At 41.3% G+C, this 18,978-nt stretch overlaps 1 protein-coding gene across 1 annotated transcript in view; it reads left to right on the top strand.

Moving 5' to 3' along the window:
• Positions 1-18,978, top strand: part of ABHD12 (abhydrolase domain containing 12, lysophospholipase) — a 129,536-nt gene that overhangs the window by 63,124 nt on the left and 47,434 nt on the right. The window contains exons 5-6 of the mRNA XM_089669813.1: positions 115-145; positions 2,221-2,266. Of these exons, the coding sequence (XP_089525939.1) occupies positions 115-145; positions 2,221-2,266 (77 nt within the window). The remainder of the gene's footprint in view (positions 1-114; positions 146-2,220; positions 2,267-18,978) is intronic.

The raw sequence follows: 18,978 nt of genomic DNA, 5'->3' as shown, positions 1-18,978 counted from the left end.
AAATCCTTTTTTTTGGGGGGGGGGGGCTCTCTGTTTTGATATTTTACTTAAAATGATCTACAAAGTATATTATTTCCTTATAATTAAGTTAACCTCTACTTTCTTTTCAAACAGAGGAGGTGATCACAGAGTACAACTATACAAGGTAAATGTTATTTTTATTTCATAGTGGAGTTTTTGTTAAAGTATATTTCCAGCTGCTAGGTTTATGCCTCTCTCTACCAATGGACAGCTTTAAAGGATAACTATGCTATTAAAAAAAATAAATAAATAAATTACAGTAATCCTTTTGCCCATTGACATATACTAACACCCTCCACCTTCTACCCCAAATGTATACTTACCTGAATCAAACAGCAACAGTTCACAGAAATCTTTGTGGCCTGCTGGCAAAGTCTTCATCTCCCTTCTTGCACCTGTCTATTTTGTAATTGTTTTTTTAATCACACAAATAAGGTAAATTCTGTCACCAGAATATGAACATTGCATTTGCAACTGGATGCAGTGCTTCTCCATGAGGCCCTTTTTATACTTATAAATTGCCATGTTATTTTTGGCTGTTTGTATATGTATTTGTACATGCTTTTTTGTTAATTCATTATGTAGTAAGGGTAAGAATTCAGAACAGGGATTTTCCATGTATTCAAGATATACAAAACTATGTGATAAATACAGTAGGTTTTTGTGTATTTAACATCCATTTCAATGGGTCTGCTTAAAGTGGAATTCTAGCTTAACCCTAACTACTCTTAAAAATGACCCTTCCCCCTCCTAACACCTATGCTTACTAACGTGTTTAAGAAAGGTGTATATACTTACCTATTTTCAGCCCATTCTGGTCCGGTCAAATGATCACTCCTGTGTCAACCAGCATGGTGAGAGGAGAGAGAGCTCCAACAACAACTAGTGAAGTCTGGAGTGTTGTCCTCACCCTTCGGTTTCAATGGTCCATCCATTGTTGGCAATCTCTTGACCACACCAGAGTGGCCTGAAAATAGGTAAGTATATGCATCTTTCTCATACAAGTTAGTAAGCATAGGTGTTAAGAGTTGGGATGGGACAGTTTTAAGAGTAGTAAGGATTAAGCTAGAATTCCTCTTTAATGTATGTAAACATAAAAAATGCAGCATGCAGTGCAACAAGTGAACATGGGCAACAGGGACATGGGCTGGGCTCATTGATGCACATGGCCTGGGCTCATTGATGCGCATGGCCTGGGCTCATTGATGCACATGGCATACATAGTTCGATCCAAAAGAAGAGCTATTGTAGCTCAAAGTGCTGAAAAGTTAATATTGATTCAGAGCACACAGTGCATCGCAGTTTGCTGCATATGGTACTGCATAGCCACAAACTGGTCAGGGTGCCCATGCTGACCCATGTCCACAGCCAAAAGTGCCTACAATGGGCATGTGAGTATCAGAACTGGACCACAGGAACAATAGAAGAATGTGGCCTGATCTGATGAATGCAAGAATGGTTTTAGGAACACTACAACAAGTTTGAGTTGTTGACTTGGCCTCCAAATTCTCCAGATCTCAATCTAATCAAGCATCTTTGGGATGTGCTAGAAAAACAAATTTGATCCTTTGAAGCACCACCTCGCAACTTACATTACATGAAGGACCTGCTACTGATGGCTTGGTGCCAGATACCACAGCATACCTTCAGAGATCTAGCGCAGTCCATGCCTTGACAGGTTATGGTGGGTGGTCGTAATGTTATGGCTGATCAGTGTACATTAGCACAGTGCTCTTTAAGTGTATACAAAATTCTCTGAAAGCTGCTGCATAGTAAACCAAGTGTCATTTTTAACTATGAAAGGACTGTGTCCATCTTGGAAGAGTTTTAGTATCTGCATTGAAAACCTCCGATTGCATGGTGGTGGAAGCACTGTGGGCAACCTAGAAGTCTCCAGTGTCCATTTTCTGGCAGAATTCTGACACTGATATCTTTGCTAAGGAGTTTAAAATTGCTGAAGCAGACATGGTTTCTGTAAGTACATGTAATTCAAATTGCCAGCCTGTGTTTAGCTGTCAGGGTAGAAAGTGGTAATGATGTAAGACACAGGAGATTTAGTTACGTGGAAAAAAAATGCAAACTGCACTAGCATGCATCATACCTCCTCTTACATAAATTACCTGCTGTACATCATTTTGTTTGGTAAAATTAGTACTTATTTGTTTGGGATTTGTACTTAGACATGTGTCCTCTTACTAGGTCCTCAGCACAATGGGTTTTCATGTCATTTCATTTGACTACAGAGGTAAGTGACTATTCTGAGGTGTCTTTCTTGATGACTTTTCATTACTGCAGGTCGGTACCATCTAGTGCCTGTACCAAGAGGCTAAACAAGAGATTTAAAGTTGTAATTAAAATAACAATGTCTTGTGATCTGAAACCATAGAATTGAAATCACGTGTTTCCTCTTATTTGTCAAGTAGCTTATTTTCGACTTGCTGTGTTTAATTAAGACAATAAAACACATTCTCATGTTTCCACATTCATTCTAAAGCATTTATATGAGGCCATGTGCTGCTTGTGTTAGTGAAGTAGGTGCTTAGAAATAAGTAAATCGTTTCAGTGTCCTCATAATAAATCTCTAGCTGAGGTATCCGTTCACCAGTTTTTCTGTTCTCATCATAGCTAAATAAAGTACATTATCTGAATGTACCAATAAATAAATACATTTTTAAGGCCAACGTTAATGGTGTCTGTGACATTGAAACCCTCTCCAAGATAGCAGAGCAGCTTAATCAATTGAAGTATCAGTGCAAGGGAGGACAGCTGGCACCTCACTCTAGGTATTGGTTCCTGTTCCTGGTAGTCAGCATTGGCAGTCTTCTCAGTTATTTGACCTTGATCAGCCTGGAACTGATAAAAAGAATGATGATGGTGAATCTACTAAAGTAATTTGTACCGGTCCAATTCAGTGTTATCAACACTTTTTATAGCCCTGACAATGCACATGTTTTGTGCAGTTGTTTTTATTATCAGTCATTGGCAATCTCTCACTTATCTTGTATTCTTTGAGGCTTGGAGTTGGCTGTATTTCAAGGTTGTCATGCGTTTTGGGTAAATTACATTTGTTTAAGTTTTAAATACAAGATATGCACAGTGCAAACAATATAGCTGTGAGGAAAACAGGATAATTTATTTCCCACATTTATATTGTGCCAACAGATTGTGCAGTGCTTCAGAGACCGTACATAAAATCATTCAGATCAGCTTATATCTCTACCATTCTGAAGCAGGTTACACATGCAGTTTTTTTTTTCGTTTAAACCATCAGGTGGAATGAAAAATAAAAACAACTAATCCCCACATTCATAAAAGAGATGTAGATGCAGGGATCTCCCCTGCAGCGCTATTGTATTCTGGCAGCATGCCGTGTTTTCCCCCTTCTGAATACACAGATCAGCACTGCAGCTATTGGCTGCAAGTGCTGATAGAATGCTGGTTTGCCAGCATGACCATTTGACAGAAGCCAGTCATTGGACTGACTTCTATTGTACAGAGAGGAATATACACAGACTGAAAGCCGGCCGGTTCCTGCTGAATCTGCCAACTTTCAGTATGTGTGTACCCGGCTTAAGGCTATCATTTTTTAAAAATGAAATCCAGGGATATACTAACTTCGCCCCTTTTTTAGCACAATCCCCAAACCATGCCTCTATTTGTAGCCTCACCAACAATGGTTATTAAGGACCTGGGGCAACTTTAAGCATTCTGAGAAAAGCAACCATGCTTAGCATGCTGCAGTAAATGGTGGGTGTGGCCAGATTTCTCTCTGTGGGAGGAGCTTAAATGTGTTTGGTTAAATAAAACCTGAGCCTATGTTGCTCTGAGTCAAGAGTGCATACCACAAAATGCAGGGGTAAGTAATGCACAGAGTAGTAAGAAGTAAATAACACGAAATGTTAAGGGCTGGAGTAGGTAATGCACAGAGTGCAGGAATCAGGAGTATGGAATGCTTATAGCAGGGGGTGAGAGTAAGCAACACACCGAGTGCAGGGATCAGGCATAATTAAAGCACAGAGCATGGGTCAGGAGTAGGTAATGCAAAGAGTGCAGGGTTCAGGAGTATAGAACACACTGAGTGCAGGGAGTATGAGTGCCTCCTAAGTGAAAATGACCCCTCCTCCTATAATATATCCCCACTACACCCCCTATGACAAAACTACCTCAAGCAAAAATTTCCTCCTCCCTTTCCAGGAAGTACTTACCGGACCTTGGTTTGTGTTGCATCTGCTATTCTACTGGTGACTGTCCTGGATCCCTAGAAGCTGCAAATGCCTTCCTTTTTCTTTGATATGTGAGTTATGTAGGTGCTGGCATCTGTTTCCAACTGCCAGACATGTAGCTTGGAGCCATGGGAAGTGATAGAAAAAAAAAAACAAGAGTCCCTGTGTCAGGACCGAGAGCACTCACTAAAAGAATAGTAGCTGCAATTCAATATAGTTACCAGGGCCTGGAGCCAGGGTTACCATTTGAAATTATGGGAACCCATACAGCCTACCTGACACCAAGCTTCCAGTGCAACCTTGCTGATTCAGTAGCAGCAGAAAATATATGAATATACACTATATTTCCAAAAGTATTGGGACACCCCTCCAAATTATTGAATTCAGGAGTTTCATCACCTGCATGGACACAGGTGTATAAAATCAAGCATCTAGGCATGCAGACTGCTTCTACAAACATTTGTGAAAGAATGGGTTGCTCTCAGGAGCTCAGTGAATTCAAGCATGGTACCGTAATAGGTAAAAGTCCATCCATGAAATTTCCTTGCTACTTAATATTCCACGGCCAACTGTTAGTGGTATTATAACAAAGTAGTAGCAATTGGGAACAGCAGCAACGTAAAATGACAGAGCAGGGTTAGTGCATGCTGAAGCGCACAGTGCAGAGAAGTTGCCAACTGTCTGCAGAGTCAATAGCTAAAGACTTTGTGTGGCCTTCAGATTAGCACTACAACAGTGCGTAGAGAGCTTCATGGAATAGGTTTCAATGGGCGAGCAGCTGCATCCAAGCCTCACATCACCATGTGCAATGCAAAGCGTCAGATGCAGTGGTGTAAAGCACGCTGCCACTGGACTCTAGAGCACTGGAGATGTGTTCTCTGGAGTGACGAATCACGCTTCTCTGTCTGGCAATCTGATGTACATGTCTGAGTTTGGTGGTTGCCAGGAGAACAGTACTTGCCTGACTGCATTGTATCAAGTGTAAAGTTTGGTGGAGGGGGGATTATGGTTTGGGGTTGTTTTTCAGGAGTTGGGCTTGGTCTCTTAGTTCCAGTGAAGGGAACTTTTAAGGCATCAGCATACCAAGACATTTTGGACAATTTTATGCTCCCAACTTTGTGGGAACAGTTTGGGGGGTGGCCCCTTCCTGTTCCAACATGACTGCGCACCAGTGCACAAAGCAAGGTCCATAAATGAGTGAGTTTGGGGTGGAGAAACTTAACTGGCCTGCACAGAGTCTTGACCTCAACCCGATAGAACACCTTTGAGATTAATCTGAGCAGAGACTTTTGGCAATACAGTGTATGTGAGAATGAAGTGGCATATTGAACAAGTTCTGAAAAAGACAAAACTCATCTGAGTTCTATACAGAAGCTGAAGCCATCTTCTACCCATTTCATTCACATACATACAACAGGGAGTTGTCTGTACAGATGGCCGCTGTTTTCTTGAAGAACACAAGGCAGGACATAATGGAAACCCCTCCAGCATACACAGCACAAGATGCAGAATACATTCACAGCCAGCACAGGGGAACAGGGTGATGAACTATACCTTTCAATAAGTGCCTGGTGGTGAGCCCAAAGTTTCTCATTCTCTCCTTGAGTTTTCTACTCCTGATCCAGAGAAGTTTGCCACAGGCCACCTACTGGGAACACACAGTAGAGCCAATTACCTAGCAAAAAGTTTTTAATTGTGGGAAATAAGCGACAGCAAACATACAAATGACAGAGCCCAGAAGGGATTTGAATTAGAAAAATTAACTGGAATACATCAAAAACACACTGGAACGCACCAAAAACGTGCAGGCAGAAAAGCATCCAGAACTCATCTGGACTGCGTTTCTATAGTGTGAACCAGCCCTAAGAGTATCAAGTTATGTGTCACAGCACTTGTAAATGTAAAGTGAGATATTCTTAGTTCTACAAACAGGGTTTTTTTTTTCAGCGGGAACGCGAGGGAACACAGTTCCGACACCTCCAGCACTGAATGTGTGTAAAAGCAAGGGGTGCTGGGGTGTGCTGGAACATATGCTAGCTGCTGGGGGATTTATTGTCACTGGAGAGAATTTATGTTTGCATTGCAAACTGTTGTTGCTGGGGAGTCTATTATTGCTGATGGGAGATCTGTTGTTGCTGGGGATTCAATTGATGCTGGAAGGGATCTACTGTTGAAGGACTGGTCTGTTAGTGCTGGCTCCTGGAGAGTCTATTGATGCTAGCTGCTGGGAGATCTGTTGTTGCGGCTGGGGGAAGGGGGATATATTGCTGTTGGCTGTAGGGTGTCTATTTTACTGCTTTCCTTGTTATTAACAAATTCCATACAAATTGCCTTGCACCACAAAATTATACTTGGATCTGTATTCTCTATAAGAAGCAGTGCTGGGAGTGAGTGGAACTAAAGGACTGTGCTCGGAGGTGGGGCAGAAACAAGAAATGACTCAGAAGGGGGGGTTCCTGCACCTATTCTCTGAGAAAAAAACCCTGTCTACAATTAATTTTTTTTTTTGAGGTATCGGGTAACTGATAAATAGATCAGAAAAATAAGGTACCTAATGTAATTTATATAACGGATGGTGGGTGCAGGAGGATAAGAAAAACAGAGAAGTGGAAATGGTAGAGGAAAAGGGAGGGAATAGAAGAGGAAAAAGCAGAAAAAGACAGATTGAACAGTCATATCTGGCTATGATAATGTAAAGAATAGAAAATAAGGGAATACGAAAAAAAGTAAGAGAATATTAAGAGTACATATCATTTATGATTATCAATTAAAGGGAAAAGATAAACCAGAAGAAAAAGTCAATATAGTATTAGCTCACAAAGGATCCAAAATCTGGTGAGTTATGGACAGAGTATAAAAAAAATCTGACATTATTCAAAATGGAGTGAAACCATCTCAGCACATTTTGCCTTATTTCGTATTGCATACTTCATATTGAAAGAAATAAGCAGACTACCATTCCTGACACTTCCTCCTGCAAATTCTCCTTGCCTTAACATCTTGTTGATTTATTGGCTTCAGTACTTTCTCAGTGGCTGACAGAGGACAAGTGTACAAATCACTAGCTCTGACTTCACTCTGACTTTACTTGTTGCATGCATGATCCTAGTCAGTAGCTTAGAAGGTCTTGAAGCTAGGGAAAGCCAAGAATCTGCAGAAAGAGGTCGGCAGCCGCTGCCTCCATATCTGTAACCACTTGTGTCCCAGGTGATGTTTAAATATGGTGCTTGGGTGCAATACTTTGTGCTTGGTGCACTATAAATGGTGTTATTATTGTGTTTATTTTAATAAAGAAAATGGGGTACAGCAAATATAGAGAATTTTTTTTTACTGCTGCCAGAAAATGAAAAAAAAAAAAGTAAAAAAAAAAGAGAAAAAAAAAAACACTGGTGACACAGAGGGAAGAACACCTGCAACTAAGGAGGAGGAACAGCAATAATGGAGAATATTTATTTTGCTGCTGCTGGAAGAAAAAAAAAAGTTATGAAAGCCAAAAGAAAAAGGAGCCACTGCTGATGCAAAAGAGGAACAGCAATTATGCCTAAAATATTTTGCTGCTGTTGCTGTGGCAAATAAATAATAATTGAAAAAAAATTTTTTTTCAGAAAGCCAAAAAATAAAAAGGGGAACCACTGCTGACGGAGAAGAAGAAACACCTGCGATGCAGAAGGGGAAACAGCAATTAGGCCCTAAATATTTTTGCTGCGACAAAAATTAAGTTAAAGTAGATTTTAAAAGAAATTAGGAAGCGCAAAAAAGAAAAGAAAAGGAACCCATTGCTGACACAGAAGGAGGAATACCTGCTACGCAGATACACAGAATAGGAAACACTAATGATGCAGCAACAGAACCTGATGCTGCAATAAAGCAGTGTAAGCAGCCTTATATATTGTGTGGGCTGTGGACTTAGCCGTGAGCCATGATTTGCCATAGTCACCATGACCTGTGGTCAGGTGCATTGCTTTGGCTAATCGTGACTCTCACAATGCATTGTGGAGTGCTCGGCGGGTGAATAGCCCGCTAAACACCCTCGGGGAACACATGAATGGCCGATGTTCAAGTCTAACTTACATTTGACTCTAACATTGAGCTAAACTCTAGTTACAGTCTGAGGGGTAAATTCCTCCTTTTGGCTGCTCCCAAATCTCCCTTATGACTGAATGAATCCTGACTCTGACCAATTCTTATATGCATCTGTTTAAAGTGGAAATCAATAATCTTTCTTTGAACTTAGCAAACTGTTCCACTTGGCTGCTAAGCAATACTGATGTAGATGTCTGTAGATCTGACACAATGACTATGCTGTAGCAGACAGCCTGATTTGGGACTAATTATGTTGCTAATTGGCTTGATAAACCTCCCAGGGCTCCACATTGTGTTTACACTGCAAATGCTGTGAGGGCGCTTCCTTCTAGTACAGAGGCTTGGGTAGAGCTGTTGCAGCTCTGTCCAGTGATTCCCTACAGCTGTAGATCACTATTAGAAGTGATCTGTTGCTGCAGAGCTGCCTTGGGGGGTCTAGATTAGGCATCCACTAACCAAACCCAGACCTCCTATTAAGAAAAAAAATGTGTAAAAATGATGTACAAAATAGAAAAGAAAAGGCTCTGTGACTCAAGTGGTTAAACAGGCAATGAGAAATTGTCTACAGCTAGCAACAGCTTCTATTTTCTCCTCTGTATATCTGCATCTAAGTGTTATTTATATCATTTGTGCTTCAGTTCTGCTTCCTTTCTTTGTCATTTATTTTACACTGATTTTTTGTTCTTTGTTAATATAGCTGTTTTTTTTACATTTTATTAGTAGAAAGATGCACTAAGTTGTATTTATTTCCAATTTGTGATCCTGTTCAGTGTCTTATAGATTGGATAGAACAGTAGCATCAGTGATCAGTAGCTAGAATCACAATGAAGGGAGGAAGCATTGTGCACATAAATAGTGCACAAGAAGTGCAGGAGGTTAAATAATTGAAATATATTTTCTGTGAGATTGTGGTGAGCCCTTGTACTTGTTGTAAGCAGCTTCGGACCAATAAAAAAAAAACAAGCTGCTAAGCAGATTCTGCAGGTATAGCCGTTGCAGATGTAAGGAGAAATTTATTACAAACATGCCCAAAACGGGCAGAGTGCTGTGATGGAGAATTGTGAAATCACAAATACATGGTCAGGTGATCCCTACACATCTGACTGGCCCTCTATGACCAACCTTTAGACTTCTTACATTCTTTAAGTTATACTATATTTTTTCTGTAATTTATTCCTTTTTTTTAAAAAAATATGAATCTTTTTAGGAACACCCCGTGAAACTTTTTAGCAACACCCGTGAATATGTGGCTACCTCAGCTGCTATTCTTTATGTAGATTCTTTACAAAGTAGTTTAGTTTTATGATAACGCGTTGCTAAAATACAATGCAACTGAAACTGTCATATTCATTCTCCTATTCTGTATGTTTTTGGTGCTTGGGAAAGGAAGGTTTAGAAAAGGATAAAATTATTGGAAATAGTCTAGCTATACTTTTAAAACAAATCTTCCCTTTTAAAGGACAAATATATTGACCTAAGGTTTTGATGTGCATGGGTATATTCGCATTTAGAACATAACTAATTACTTTCTATCACCTAACTGGATGTTAATGCTGGTGATTGAGTGATGACTTATTACTGAAGGCTGTAAAGTGCATAATCACCAGCTCTAGCATTTGATTACATATGTCTGTGTTGCCATTGCTAATCTTTCTGTAAAGTTCTGCATTGACTGCGGTGCTGATGTAGTAAGAAATCGCTCTCCACGGAGAGCGTGAACCCAGTGCCTAACTACAGAAGGAATGACAACAAACCGGGTACAAATAACAGGCCCTTTCTGACCTTAATCTCTTCACAAGGACAAAACGCTGTCAAAGCACAGCTCTTAAAGAAATGCTAGAGTAGAAGTTCCAGTAGAATAGCAAAAGAACACTCCATTCTACAAATAACAATGGCCTACTGTATCTGCACAGTGCATTATATATTTGCTTTTACTTTGTTTTATTTGTATAGGTTTAAAGGGAATGTATATGATTTTTAAATCCTATATATGCCTATACTTCTCGTAAAACAAGAATAGGGAAAGCAAAATGGAGTTTTAGTTTCCCTCTTAGTTTATGCCTGATATAAAGGTTTGTTCAAAATATAATATAGAAGGTTAAAGCAGTGTTTAACCCAGCAATGGGCAAACTGCGGCCCGCGGGCCGTATACGGCCCGGCGGACCTTTTAATCCGGCCCGGGGAGCTAGGCTCCCGCTAGGCTCCTCTCACAGTCCGCCCTGAAGACCGGTGTAGCATGAAAATCTGTCTCCTATGAGGATCTGTCCCCCTTGACGTATCTGCGCATGTGCCGGAGATCGCTGATCGGCTGCTAATGCCTGAAACTGGCACATGCGCAGATACGTCGAGGGGGACAGATCCTCATAGGAGACAGATTTTCATGCTATACCGGAACGGCGTGGGAACACGGCGAGAGGAACGCGCGGAGCAAAGGTAAGTGAATTGACACAGGGGGGACTTGGGGACTTAATATGGGGGATGAATTAATATGGGGAATTACTATAGGGGGGATGAATTACTATATGAGGGATGAATTACTATATGGGGGATGAATTACTATATGGGGGATGAATTACTATGGGGGATGAATTACTATATGGGGGATGAATTACTATGGGGGATGAATTACTATATGAGGGATGAATTACTATATGAGGGATGAATTACTATATGGGGGATGAATTACTATGGGGGATGAATTACTATGGGGGATGAATTACTATATGGGGGATGAATTACTATATGGGGGATTAATTACTATGCTTACTATGGGGGAATATTACTATACTTACTATGGAGGACACATACACATCATTCATCTACTCTTGGTCCGGCCCCCGGGTCCAATATATGAACCCATTGCGGCCCTCAAGTCAAAAAGTTTGCCCACCCCTGGTTTAACCCAAAATCAAACCTTTATTATATTGCATCAAACCAATTCTTACATGTGTTGGCTGTATAAGTTTCCCTTTTATGCTTTCTTTTTTTCTATTTTCATCTGGTGATTCAGCAAGCAACTCTGCTGTTTTTTCAGAAGTCCAGGCTCTCCAGCAGAATGTATCAGTTTATAGGGATGAGACAAACTACTTTACCAACAAGGTTGATTTAAAATGATCCGTTTTTATTTATTCATTATTCCAAGAAAAAAAAGTTTGCTGTGTATGATTATAAAGTGTTAGCTGGAGTTTGGCTTCAAATTGTTCCAATCCCCCCAGACTGACAGTGCTGCTTTGTGCTGTGTCCTGTTCTCATTCCTCCAAAGTGATGTCTCACTAATTCAGGTGGTATGTTACTGGCCAGATAACCAGGTGAAATCGGAGAGGATAAAAGCCAAACAAATGAAAACTGATGCACCCACCACATCTAATGATTTACGAGCTGCAAAATAATTTTGGTTTTATTACTGCTTTAAATAATTAGGAGGGAGGAGTGATAAATAATGGTACTGTTTTTTAAATAAATTGTATCCTCTGGGATTAAAATCAGGAATACATTTAAATGTTGAATGTGTACATAATGGTTATTGCATTGGAAGGGTTATTTAGTACTGGAGGTGCTGGGAGGGTTGAAAACAACATTTTGGTGTTTGTCTTCTTCTTCATCTCTGCTCAGAAGTGTGCACCTCCTCTCCACTCCCCCAGAAACACACAGCACCCTTAGAGGTCCCAGGACTGTCTGCTTGATCATAGAGCAGTGTTTCTTAGCCTTTTTAAGACCTTGTTCACATGGGTGTACACAAGTGTACACTAGATCGAGGTCCATGTTTGCCCGAATGGGGATGAACAGGTGTCCCGTATGCATCTGTGTGCAGGCAGTTCTAGTCATGTCAATTGGGGCACAGCAACTGCATGAACACAACCTCTGCTCTGCGGACATGCACTTGTACCTGCACCCACACAGAGGTCAACTTGGGACACCTGTGCATCCCTGTGCAGGCAAACATGGCCTTCACATGGGTGTACACTTAAGTATACTCCAGTCAATGAGGTCTAAAATATGGTTTGTGACAGAGTTCAGTGGTCAGAAGTTTTGTGATGCAGCATTGTTTTGTACTATATTCAAATTCATGAGCAGTATGTAGTGGTAGGGCAGACAGTGATCAGTAGTGACAGGGCAGTCAGTGAGCAAGCTGTAGTGTCAGGGTGGTCAGTGAGCAATACGTATTGGCAGGGTAGTCAGTGAGCAATACGTATTGGCAGGGTAGTCAGTGAGCAATACGTATTGGCAGGGTAGTCAGTGAGCAATACGTATTGGCAGGGTGGTCAGTGAGCAGTACATAGCGGTAGGGCAGTCAGTGTGCAGCACGTATCGGCAGGACAGTCCCTGAGCAGTATATAACAGCAGGGCGGTTACTGACCAGTATGTAGCGGCAGGGCGGTTACTGAGCAGTAGGTAGAGGCAGGGCGGTTACTGAGCAGTATGTAGCGGCAGGGCGGTTACTGAGCAGTATGTAGCGGCAGGGCGGTCACTGAGCAGTATGTAGCGGCAGGGCGGTCACTGAGCAGCATGTAGCGGCAGGGCGGCCACTAAACAGCATGTAGCGGCAGGGCGGCCACTGAGCAGCATGTAGCGGCAGGGCGGTCACTGAGCAGCATGTAGCGGCAGGGCGGCCACTGAGCAGCATGTAGCGGCAGGGCGGCCACTGAGCAGCATGTAGCGGCAGGGCGGTCACTGAGCAGCATGTAGCGGCAGGGCGGTCACTGAGCAGCATGTAGCGGCAGGGCGGTCACTAAGCAGCATGTAGCGGCAGGGCGGCCACTGAGCAGCATGTAGCGGCAGGGCGGCCACTGAGCAGCATGTAGCGGCAGGGCGGTCACTGAGCAGCATGTAGCGGCAGGGCGGTCACTGAGCAGCGTGTAGCGGCAGGGCGGTCACTGAGCAGCGTGTAGCGGCATGGCGGTCACTGAGCAGCATGTAGCGGCAGGGCGGTCACTGAGCAGCATGTAGCGGCAGGGCGGCCACTGAGCAGCATGTAGCGGCAGGGCGGCCAGTGAGCAGCATGTAGCGGCAGGGCGGCCAGTGAGCAGCATGTAGCGGCAGGGCGGCCAGTGAGCAGCATGTAGCGGCAGGGCGGCCAGTGAGCAGCATGTAGCGGCAGGGCGGCCACTGAGCAGCATGTAGCGGCAGGGCGGCCACTGAGCAGCATGTAGCGGCAGGGCGGTCACTGAGCAGCATGTAGCGGCAGGGCGGTCACTGAGCAGCATGTAGCGGCAGGGCGGTCACTGAGCAGCATGTAGCGGCAGAGCAGTTATACAATATCAGAATGCAGAGTGTCAGGGGTTCTGGGTTCTTCATAGGCCCAAATGCAAAAGCTATCAAATTGTAAGCCTACGGGGAGGCTTCTCCAACTTTGCACCACCTGACATGGTGTAAGCTCCTGGACTGCATCACCTGCTTATCTATGGTAAGTGCAATTGGATTTTGTTGGCATTTAGTAATAGTGCTGCTGATCTCCTGTAATCTGCAGCAGTCATAGCACATACTGTACCAGGAATTCAGCTCCTGTCAAGGGAATTCTCCTCTCACTAATAACTTATTGCAGTTATCTTCTGTAGATTATATGACATGTACAGTATAAGTCATAAATAAGGTATTAGTGGCAAGAGACTTCCTTTGATAGAAGCACGGCCACTAAAAGCTAAAAACTCTAGGGGTAGTGTAAGGTTTTTAACATTGTGTTGCTACCACGCATGCGCAAGGTGTCGGCAAGTCTATCAGCTGAATCGTAAAGATAACCGCTGCATAGGGCGTGCCTGGTTTTTTTTTATCACTGGAATTTAACAGATATATGGAAAAAACCCTAATCTCTTCAGTTAAAGAGCGCATTGACTAATCTGCCCTGTGTTTGCTGCTAATCTTCAAATCTCTTTAAAGCAATAACAAAAATATATAAGAACAAGAATATAAAAATGTGAAAGACACATCAAAAATTACTGTAAGGTAAATACTGCAAAATATCTCAAAGTATGCACTCACTGAAATGCCACTATACTGTTTATTTATTATAGAGCTGTATTGTTGATGGGATATAGTAAGAGATGCCAGCGACAATAGAATTTCGTAGAGACTTTTGTTTATGCTCCAATCAGCTGGCAGTTTGCCCTCTACTAAATGTCTGTTTCTGCGTTTGGCTGACATTTGTGTTCTGTTCTAGCATCTTCCTCTGCACCTTGCCTTTCTACCATGCCATATCATCACACTCATTTGTTCCCAGCATTAGCTAATTTGTACTGACATCAGTGTGTAGGATAAAGAACTGTGTGCTATTTCACTGGAGCTAACAAAGTGCTCCCTTGCAGGGACTGTGTGATGAACTCTGTAGGAGGGCCACATTCCCTCATCTGATTTTAAGTGAAGAGCACTTAGTCAATATTACACTCTATTATTACACTACACTCTACTGTATGTTACCTGAATAGTGTATTGTTTTTGTTACTTTTACAGCTCCCTTCTTGTGTATGCCTGTTTAGCTGAACATGTTAAAATTTGTGGATGTGTTGTGTAATTGAAAAAAACCAAAAAGTATCGTATTGTTCCAGATTCCAACTATATATCTCCAAAACCATTGAGAATATTTATCCTTTTGTTGGTGGAGATTTGATGCTCTATGTCTGGACTGTTATCATTTACTCTTGTACAGTCTATGAAATTTCATAGAGTGTACTAAGGCTATTGAGTGGAGAGAATTTTCTTTGAAATAAAGACCCTAGTGTGGGTGGTGCTGCATTAGCATCATAATAACCTGCTTTACTGGGAGCATCAAGAGAGCTATTAATCTGGCAGAGCTGTGCTGTACACTTTCCCCCTTTCCACTTATTAGTTCTACAAGGTTTCTCTGATGTATAGCTTTCCTCACTGCTGCAGAGACTCTATTTATAAAATGCTTCCTTGGGAAGGCCCATTGCTCAGCCGTTTTCTTTAGTTCCTGTCTACCTCACTGTCTTCAAGAGGAAGCTTTTTCTGCAGAGTAGCAGAATGCTTTTTTTTTTTTTTGTCCTTGACACAAGCATGATGGCATGAGAATAAGAACCCCCCCTCCCCTCCTCGATTGATTATTTAGTACTATGTAGGAATAGCTGCTTCCATACCTGCTGTGTTCCAGCCATGAAGTCTGACAGTTTCCATTACTTCCCTCATTTCGCCATGGTCATTACAAAGACCTTTAACTTATGCACAGATACAGTAGTCAGGGTTCTTGTTCAATAGTCTTTATTGAAAGTTTAGTGATAGTAAACAGTTAGAAAGTATTATGCCCCATCTCAGTGGAGTGTCATGGTACAAGTACAGTAGTGTAATCAATTAGAAAATAAACACTATACCAAAATAACACTTAATGTGATACTAAACACGTACCCCATAAATACCTCAATATGTTCTGGCAAAGTATACTATGTATGTTTGTATAATTAATTTACAAAAGTTAAACTGCTAAGTACTTGTATGCCATAGTTGTATACAGTGGTCACATGATTCTTATCTAATGCCGAGCTGAGTGCTAGATCATATGGAGGAGCTTCCAGCCCCCTCTGATTTATCTATGTACATCAGAAGAGAAAGCATGCACTGTGACCCTTGTGGCCAGTGCTGATTGCCCTCCAGAGGATTTACTCCTGTCCTGACCAGGCCATTTTAGACGATAGGGCTCTGCGTTACTTTAACTGACAATTGCGCGATCATGCAATGCTGCACTCAAATTAAATTTATGTCCTTTTTCCCCCACAAATAGAGCTTTCTTTCAGTGGTATTTGATCACCTCTGCGGGTTTTTTTTTTTGCGCTATAAATAAAAAAAAAAACCTATTTTTGAATTTTTGCTATAAAAACATGTCCAGTTAAAAAACAATTTCAAAAATTAAATTTCTTCATAAATTTAGGCCAAAATGTATTCTGCTACATGTCTTTGCTAAAAAAAAAAAATACCAATACATGTAAATTAATTGGTTTACGTGAAAGTTATAGCATCTACAAATGGCGGTATATATACTGTTCTACTGTAATGTTATTGCTGACAGGAGAGAGACTTGTGTTGTATACACACAGGTCTCTCCCCTGTCAGTGTTACTTGACAATTGCCAGGTGCTGGTGGAGAATCTCCGGCCGGGACCAAGTGATTGACATCTGTAGCCGCCAATGGCGTTGCGACTAGGGGGTGCGCGTGCCTTTAACTGGAAATGCAAATAGCATATATATATATATATATATATATATATATATATATATATATATATATATATATATATATATATATATATATATGACTTTGCACAGCCCTGCCACCCTGTAGCAGTATTTCTGCTGTAGGGCGGGGGAGGGCAAGTGGTTAATGATACAGTAGAAAAATATAGATTTAGCATCACATCCTTGTAGAAATTGATCATACAAGTACATATTTGAAATCAAAGCTTTGTTATTATTTACCAACATCATGGTATGGGCAGAGCTACACATTCATGATAATCTCTTTCACTATCCTACCCACTGTGTATTTTGCTAGTTAGTGGGAATGGAGGAGGAGGGAGGCTGTCATTCATCATTTGCATATATGCCTACATGTATGATGTCACAGTCATGTAACACCATGTATACTTGCAGAAATCTTTTTGAATCCTTCAGTATTGTTGTGACTTTGTTGGCTCACAGCCTCATGGGGGAGATTTACTAAAACTAGAGTGAAAAATCTGGTGCAGTTCTGCATAGAAAACAATCAGTCTCCAAGTTTTATTGTCAAAGCTTAATTGAACAAGCTGAAGTTAGAAGCTGATTGGCTACTATGCACAGCTGCACCAGATTTTGAGTGCTCAAGTTTTTAGTAAATCTCCCCAGTGTATCTGCCGATGTGCTTTGTCCCACGGGCTAACTAACACTCCATGGGTGGTAGGGAGATTGTTGTTAGTAAAATCAAATGTGGAGATGTTAAATTGGGTCTTCCCAGCCATCTTTCCAAGTGTCTCATAAATTTTTATGAGCTGCCACTGTGATATGTGAGTTCCCTACATATAACAATGCTAACTTACTGCTTCTATAAATTGATGGAGTGTGGGGTTGGCGATAACCATTTCTGGGCTATACGTTTCTGCGCAATTAATAGCAGCCAAGTTGTCACAGTCTAGAGTTAGGCTCAGAGTCCAGTAGTTATAGCAATAGAGAGGCTCCCACTGAACTCCCACCAGCAGGACAGGTATACAAGTAGGTCACCCAGGCGGATGACACATGCTCAACTGAAGTGCAGGGTCTAGGTACTAACCAGTATTCACCAAAGCTCCTGGTGATGGAGATGGGTTTTGCTGTGTTTTAGTATCCGGTCGCAGTCCTCAGGATCGCCCTCCCCAGGAGGTGAGCAAGCTTGGAGTCCAGTAGCAGATATAGCAGGTAGGGAACAGCAGAAGCATAGTCGGTAAATAAGCAAAATGTTGGTAACAAGTGGTTGCAGGTTGGGATCAAGCAGAAGCTTAGTTCAAGAACAAGCCAAAGGTCAGTAACGAGTGGTAGTGAAGACATGGATGGCAGCAAGAGTGACAAGGGTGAGATATTGGCTGAAGAGCATAATAATTGGGCAAACAGGAGGTGCAAAGGCTTGGCTTTAAAAGGAAGTTAATGGAAGAAGCAAAGGGTTCAAATCGGGATCATTTAATAGTGTTGAGTATGTGCTTCCAATATCTAAACTGTTTTGTACATTCACACAACATGTGTAGTAAGGTACCGGATTTACTTCTCATTTAGAACGTGTTGCTCTACATTCCCACTGGTATAACTTTTGTGTGTGCTATAAGTTCTGTGTTAAATGAAGAGGTAAGCATGTTTTTGTGTAGGGGAGAAACTTTAGTTATATATAGCATATAGGCATAATACCATTCTAATCCTGACAGTTATCCCACATCAGTCTCCCCTCCCGCACGGTATACAGATACACTGCAGTTGAATAAGCATTAAAGTTTTATAAATTGTAACAATAAAGATCTTTTTGTTCTCCGCATTTGTTACATGTTTTTGTAAAGGGGTGTCACTGCAGTTCAATTTACACAGTTTTTTAAAGCTACTTTTTTTTGCAATTATAACATTACGTAACATTACAAAAATATTGAAACAGTCTAGACATCACTTAACATTGGAGGTAAATTAGGAGGTAGAATGGATGTGGTATTACTCCTGGAATTGCAGAAAGATTTTATAATTGGAATTAGTGTACAAACGTTTGCAAATACAGGAAGGGTAGGATTAGACCGGAAGGATGGGGATCAGTTGCAGTTATTGGGTGTTTGAGATAAGGTATTCACTCGGATCATTTTCCCTCTATAGGAAATAGGGTAAATTCAATTAATATATACCTCATTTATTTGGTGTTTTTCTCCTGTTTACAAAATTAGACTAGATTTCTTCAGAAGAAGCAATAGCTGCCTCCATGGCCATGCAGGCATTGTTTTATTTTAGGGAACAGGCAGTTCATAGGTTCACAAACTGTGTCACATGTCCTATTTAACCATAAATCCTGAGTAGAATCTAAACTCACAAAATAATTGTAAAAGTTTCAAAAGTGATTGAACAGGATCCAATAAATAGATAAGCTTGTAGTCCTTGTAAAACCAAGATTTTTTTTTTCCCCTCTAAGAAGTTTGACATATTGCAATTCATCTTGCTGAATGAAGACTCCAAAC

This window comes from Staurois parvus, unplaced genomic scaffold (assembly GCF_062004578.1).
Source record: "Staurois parvus isolate SC_StPar_1 unplaced genomic scaffold, SC_StPar_1.0 ptg000081l, whole genome shotgun sequence".
Lineage (NCBI taxonomy): Eukaryota > Metazoa > Chordata > Amphibia > Anura > Ranidae > Staurois > Staurois parvus.
Note: the sequence above shows the minus strand (reverse complement) of the source record. Positions and strands in the feature narration are given on the sequence as shown.